The sequence below is a fragment of the Brienomyrus brachyistius genome, chromosome 7 (genome assembly GCF_023856365.1).
Source record: "Brienomyrus brachyistius isolate T26 chromosome 7, BBRACH_0.4, whole genome shotgun sequence".
In the NCBI taxonomy this organism is placed as follows: Eukaryota; Metazoa; Chordata; class Actinopteri; order Osteoglossiformes; family Mormyridae; genus Brienomyrus; species Brienomyrus brachyistius.
Window position 1 is genome coordinate 18114403 of NC_064539.1, and position 7181 is coordinate 18121583.

Consider the following 7181-nt stretch of genomic DNA (forward strand, 5'->3'; position numbering starts at 1 on the left):
CATGCTGGTTTTTATAGACTTATTTAAGAACGTATGAAGAGGCAGCGTATGTTTTTGCCATTTTAATTTTTATTACACAGGTATAAGTTAGTTACTTTTGAGTTTCATGGCCTATAATTTTACCGCACGCGGTGTAATGGACTTGTGGTTTGAGTCTGCTTGCTTTGGCTCCCCTCTCAGTGTTGAGCACTCAGCTGCTAAAGTCGCAGTCGGCGGACAGCATCCTGAACAGCGAGATGGACTCGGCTCCCCACCAGGCGGCGCTGCGTAGCGACAGCTGGCTGGAAAGCCTGAGGGCAGAGCAGAAAGAGATGGAGATCGCTTCGTCACACGGGCCTCAGACCCAGGAGGCTTTTCTCTCACCTCTCACCAGCAAAGGTCAGTGGCTTCTATACAGATACTTAGCAAATAAATGCAAGTTATTGAACAGTGATTGTTGGTGGCATAACCTAGAGAAATGTATGTGTATTACTTCAGTAAATGCCTTGTGGAATATATCTTTCCGAAGATTTGAAATTGTCTTTAAATCTCATCCAATATGAAGACTGCTACGATATCGGAGTTGTTGGCTCCTTTGTCTTTCTCTTGAAATGTCCATGATCTTAGTTTCTCTGCTGTTTGGTTGAAGTGGTCTGTGGGTTTCATTAGTTGTTTCTCCCTGTGTTTTTTTCATCCAGGCGAAGAGTGCAGTATTGGGTCTGCCACAGATCTAACGGAGACCAGCTCCATGGTGGATGGGGACTGGACTATGGTAGACGAGAACCTTTCAGGTGTGAGCCTGTCGCAGTCGGAGTTGGAGCACATTTCCATGGAGCTGGCCAACAAGGGGCCACACAAGTCTCAAGTGCAGCTGAGGTGAGGCAGGACGCAGTTCAGTGCGTCTACTGGAGAAACTACCGTTAGTTTTATTAGTAAATTGGCATGGACACCAGTAGGTAAATCGTGAACGATTAATCTTCTATGACCGACGTGTACTTTTTGGCCCTCGGCTCCTGATTTTATTCTCTTCTTGCTGGCATCTCAGGTACCTGCTTCACATTTTCATGGAGGCCGGCTGCCTTGAGTGGTGTGTGGTTATAGGGCTCATCCTGAGAGAGGCCAACGTCATTAAGCAAGTGTTCGCCCTGCTGGACAGTCCTGAGGTCCCGTCGGACACCGTCCAGAACGTCTGCGACGGCCTGCTGGCTGTAGATGCCTGGGCCTCCTCAGACTGGTGAGATTCTCCAATAACATTAGCCGTCCTTCTGTCTGACTGTTTCCAATCCTCTCCAAGCCTCTGAAAGTGTCGCTGCTTCACTGTGTGTACAGGGGTAGCTGACTGCAAGATATTTTAAAGCCTGTAGGATGTGTAATTCCACCTGTTGGACACATTGTGCTCCAAAGCACTCATAGGAATGAGTGATGTGAGGTTGCAGTTACGCCTGGCCCTTGCTGTCCTAAAAGCACTGGCTGTCAAAAAAACTGAACTTCCCCTTTCCAGTCTCTCGGAAGGTTATGAAGTTAGAGGAATGTGATCAGCATTTAACACTTCTATGTAAAGAACAACTGTCACATTCATGTGACTCAGTGCACCCAGTGTGCTTTGTTCTCACATTCTGTCCAGAGGGAGAGGTTTACGTTCATGGACTTACTGATATGCAGTGCATAAAGTCCTCTTCTGTATTTGTATGACCTGTGCTTCAAACCAGGAGCTGGGAGAGAGTGATAGGTGGACCTTCTGTGGGTCCCCCACGACTGGATTGGGAAACATTGCTTTAAACTTCTAGTACAGCTGCGGCACATGAGTGTGGAAAACCTAGAAACATGCATGGGAAGGCCGTGTTCAGTCATACAGAACCGGCGGTTTCCTTCGCCGTAGGGTGGTTTCAGGGGCCTGATGTCTTGCCCTTCAAATCGCTAAGAGGGAGGGAGCTGAAGAGGGATCAGGCTGTGATTGTGTCGTGGTTAATGCACCTCTGGTGGTTTGCTTAGTCAAATTGGTGGTGTGCCCAGAAAGGAAGTGATTATGCACGACGGAGGTTTAGAAATGCTGATTGATAATCTTTGCATGTTTTGCTTGCTGCCGTGGCTGCTGGGGTGGGAACTGACGCTAAAGTGCTCGCAGCTAATGCGCTTGTTTATTTCAGCTTTGTGGCAGCTGCAGAATGAACCGGCTGACTAGATATCTTCTTGCACGCATGCTGCTAATGCAGCGCAGTGACAAACCCGAGGCCCAAAGAACAGTACATGCTGCATTTTCAGTGCCTAACTGATGCTAGTAAATAGACAGAAGCATTTTTCAACAAGGGAGAGTAAATAGAACTCAAATGTGACACTAGGCATTTTAGAAGAGCTAATGATAGTAGCAGATTGTAAAAACACTTGGGCATGATGAACGCTGAAAACGGCCGTATCGACTCTGCTGTGCTGTCTGCTCCAAATGGAGCCACCTGATGGAAAATCCTAAGCAATATTTATATGCAGCACTTACCTTATGACACACCGCTGTCAGGTAAACTGTAATATCTCTGAAAAAAAACAACCACTCGCTGACCTCTCTCTCACCTATCTGGTTCTGTCAGCTGCTTCTTTTTGTGTTTATTCCTCCGGCAGTAACAGTAGACTGACTGCAGTCATGGCTGTATACCAGCCCCCCAGCCCTGCCTTACCTGCTTGCTAATGTGAGGCAAATCAAATTGGAAAATTAAGTGGATGAAAAGGGGAAAAAAGTAACAAAGGAAACCGCAATACAGTTGTAATTTACGTGACGCTCGGCACACAAAGCGTATACGTAATACTCGTATTGCAAGTTACTCGAATCCGAGGTTTGACTGTACAAGTATTGTGGACGGACCAAATATGCTGATGTATTAATATTCGGCAATGTCCCTACCTATGACATGTATTTTGCATTTTCTCTTCCACTTAACCATAACCTGTAGCCTTGGCTACAAGCCCTTCCTCAACCTGATCCGACCCCAGCTGCAGAAGCTGGTGAGCGCTGCTGCAGACCCTGTCCAGCCAGAGGCCTTCCAGCCTGCCAGCACCTCCAAGCTGATGGAGCCGGCGAGCCCCAGGGCAGAGGACAGTCGTGGGGTGGCCCCCCTGGGCACCAGCCTGCCCACAGAGGCTCCCGGTGGGTTGGTGCGACCCGCTGAGGATTGTCCTGTGCAGGAGCAGGAGGAGAAGACTGTGGAGGAGGGGGCGTACGACTGCACCTTGTCCTGACGTGGCTTCTTGGAGAAGCCGGGAGGTGCCACCAACGAATGATGAGAATCAGAAGAGAGCCACCATGAGCCCAGGGCAACTAATGCCATCCTTCTGCTGCTCAGGTTATGCGTGTCTGCCTTCAAGTTGTATAATCGTGAGTATCGATTCGTTGATAGTCTGTATAAATACACAGCATTAGGGCTCTTGGACATCTCCAAGCATGAGGTAATGCTGCTGGTATTTATGGTCATGTTGTCAGTATTACCTTTCAGTGAAATACACACCCCGCACATTGATATGAACCCTTTGACACTGTTCTAATTGGGTTTGGCAATAGATAACTATTATAATCGTTGTATTCATAAGTGGGCAGTATCCTAAGACGGCAGGAATCATGTCTTTGGAAGGGTAACACATCCAGACACTGCATCCTTACACTGAATTTCCCCGATGGTTTGTTCCTGGCATTCTGGCCTAGGTGGATGTGATGAGCACAATGCACAGATGGGTTTTTAACGTTGCGTTTTGGTTGTCAAGCGAAGGTGTGTTTTACTTTAGGTTAATCCCAAAGAGAAGTGCAGGTATAAAGGTACGTGGCTTATTTCTGACACCTGCCTTGCCTCTCTGGTTTAACTGCTTTCTCAGAAACTGTCCAGATAATTTGAGTCTTTGGAGGATGATCATGAGTGGCTATTTACACTTTTATTGGGATTTTACTCCCATCGATATTTTATATAATGTACATATACATGGTGTACTGTACTTTTGTGAATACTGATGTACAGAAACATTTAGGTAATTCTATGGCATAAATAGGACTTTTTTAATATATTTGGATTTTTTGACTCGCTCTGAATGTGATGGAGAAATCCACAGCAAATGTTTCTCGTTTGAGATGCGGCCTGGTTTGCTGCTGGGCGTGGGGTTCACACCTCCATCTCCCATATTCTACAGTGATTTTGAAGACCTAGCAATATGGAGAGTTAGTAGCCACATGAAAATAATATAATGATAAATTAAAGAGTTTACACACAAGCAGCCTATTAAATTCAGTAATATTGTCATCTATCACTTGTGATTTGTATTGGCTGTTCGATTGGTATTCATTAACACTCAAGTAAAAAAAATAACTGAACAAATGCCAAAAATGTGGAAATGCAGTCATGTGTTTAAGTGTTTTTTTTAAATACATACTACAATTAGGCAGTAGTTATAGTAAATTGATCGTCTTCATTTAAAAAAAATTGCTGTGATGTATTTCCACAGTTTAAATCCCTTAGAAGCAACGCTTTACTTTTAGTGAAGACGATTCGCTTGTCAGCGTTTCGAGTTTTGAACTCCCTTAACTTTAAAATCATCGCAAAAAATAAAACGTGACAGTGTCTTTCCCCGTGGCTCTGAAAACCGGTTATTTTATTCATATTCATCACGGCTTAGAGACTCAGTCTGATCTTCATTTTCACAACATGTAAAGGAAGACTGGTGGTTGTGACAGGAAATGAGCATTTAGCAGTGGGCTGAGTGCTACCATTGTTCTACCTCCACATTCATGTTGCATGGTTCGAGATTCAAGCCTAGCAGAAACCGACGGTGAACTGTTAGGACAAACCTTACCTACGAACAAAAAAACCTCCCAGTCACTGCTTAAGTTTTACTTGCTTAAAAAACTACATGTTCAGGCAGATGAGCAGTGACTGCAGACTTAAGGAGAAACTGTTTTAATCCCCCCCCCGCCCCCATCTTCCACCTTTGCATTTTACTTAAGTGGTTGACTGGTAAAATGCTGCCAAGAATGAAAAGATTTCCTTGGAGAAGACCAGTAAACGGTTACCTCCCAGGCAGATGTGTAGCCCTAGTGGATGCTGGTGGTGCTTTGGAAGGAGAGTTTTTTGAGAGCAGGCTGGTGTCTCCTCAGCAAGGGAAATGTGTGTCGCCCATTACAGTGTGATGATAAATGGGAAGCATTAGTGAGCTCCAGCTAGCTTGTGTTGCATCTTCAACCAAATCTCTTGCACAATGGAAAGTTTGTGTCTGTCGAGCCAAACCCCTGTTTGGGACTGGGAACTATGGAAAATTTGTGTTAATTTCAACAATGCCTGCTATTCTTGCTAACGTCAGCTTTGTTGTTATTGTCCGAATCTCTGTATTCATTTCATCCGCGTATTTGTGTTTATGCCTGAAAGTTTTAAACATTCAATGTTTTATTTAATTTGTAAGCCCAGGAGGCAGTAATTGAAATCATCATTCGCAAAGGGTTTACCAACGGAAAGAGAGCCTTCGGTTTCCATAGCAGCATGACCTTTCATTGCTGAGGTGGCGTAGAGTAAACCAGCTAACCTTCTGGCGTTTGCTTTATATTAGAAGCGCATGCTTTAGACTTTGGCAGTTAATGTACAATAACTTTCCCATTCTCTAATAATAGTTTTACCTTAAGCAGTATTAAAGTGACACACACAACCTTTGTAAACTTATGATATAAATTCTTGCAAAAATATAGGTATATTAATCAGCTAGGTATATGTTTAAAACATTTTTTTTCCCTTTTCTGCTACCTTGACAAGGACCAAAACTTTAGTATTGATGTTTGGATTTTTAAAATATATTTTATTATGTTTTTTTTTTTTTTTTTTACTTTCCTCTCCACAAGCTTAATACTCCACTGGGTGTTAAATAGCTCCCATACATTTCTTTTTGTTTAAATTTTTGCCATTTTAAATGCATGTGTGGAGGTGATATTAAGCTTTCTGTGCATGACGTTGAATACATTTAGCATGGATTGGATGGTTCTGATGATTGCTATATGTTCCTCACCTCATGTGCTGCGTATGTGTGTGTGTGTGTCCATATATACACATACACAGCCAAAGCTTGCATATTTCCACGGTGATGACACTCTGAGGCAGTTGAACTGTGTAATGAGTTTACGTATGATATTACTTTGCGAACCAAAGATGATCTGGCGCCTTCTGTAAATGTTCCTGTGAGATCATCGTCTGTGCGTGAATGTAAAGGGACGTGCATAGGAGGAGCTCTCCTCTGGGCAGATGCCGCTTCTCAGCAGGGTGTGTAGTGTTACCTGTGGTCAGGTGACCAGAGCCTTGCAAACGGACTATGTCCCGTCTTCATTGTTCCATCTGAGGTCAAATGATGCAGAAAACTAAGGATGCTTGGAGAGATGTGCTGCACAGAGGTGCAGGTCTTTGGCAAAGAGGCTGTGTTTTTGTACATTTGAATGTGGAGCAAACTAATTTATCTTTCTGTGTACAGTTTATCGCTGGGCTGGGAAGTCTTGGGTCAGAGAGCCGATGACAATGCAGTGTATAAATATGGGTTCTTGTACAATAATTTTTTCTACTTCCTGTTTTTCTATTTTCCTGTATATAAGGAGCAATAAATTATTTTTTAAAGCATCTGTGGTATGATTTTTTCATTTTCATGTACTTTACATTATAACTTAAGGCTGTTGCCTGGAAATATGGCAGGAAATGTAGTATATAGCACTGTTATTTTACACTTCTAGGATTTTCTGTGTGTGTCTGGGCATTTCAGCTTCTTGAATGCAGCTTTAGATTGTGTGTGTGTGTGTGTGTGTGTGTGTGTGCGTGTGTGTGTGTGTGTGCGTGTGTGCGTGTGTGTGTGTGTGTGTGTGTGCGTGCGTGTGCGTGTGTGTGCGCGCGCGTGCGCGTGAGAGTGATGGACAGGCATCCTGTCCAGGGTGTTCCCCCAGCACTCTGTCCAGCATGAACCCCAGCCTTGTCGCCATTTACCCTTTTTCCATCGAATTCATTAGTAATTAGAAGACTGATTGGCTAAAGAGTCCTTACATCTGGGTTTCAGCAGCTGACCTAAAGGTTACCCCAAATCCCTGCACAAACACCAGCCCATCGCGAGTAAGACTGGCTGCCCCTGAGCTCTGGAGGTTTTAGTATTAAGTAACCAGCAGCATTCCTGTCTCTAGGACTGTGTGGGATTGGTACTAGCCAATGTGTTTG

The 7181-nt window shown here is 44.2% G+C and overlaps 1 protein-coding gene across 2 annotated transcripts in view; it reads left to right on the forward strand.

Moving 5' to 3' along the window:
- ric1 (RIC1 homolog, RAB6A GEF complex partner 1) overlaps positions 1-6599 on the forward strand; it is a 59666-nt gene extending 53067 nt beyond the window's left edge. For both annotated transcript variants that reach the window (XM_049021116.1, XM_049021117.1), the window contains exons 23-26: positions 181-378; positions 678-855; positions 1025-1213; positions 2922-6599. In XM_049021116.1, the coding sequence (XP_048877073.1) occupies positions 181-378; positions 678-855; positions 1025-1213; positions 2922-3207 (851 nt within the window). In that variant the 3' untranslated portion in view covers positions 3208-6599. The remainder of the gene's footprint in view (positions 1-180; positions 379-677; positions 856-1024; positions 1214-2921) is intronic.
- Positions 6600-7181: the final 582 nt, after the last annotated feature.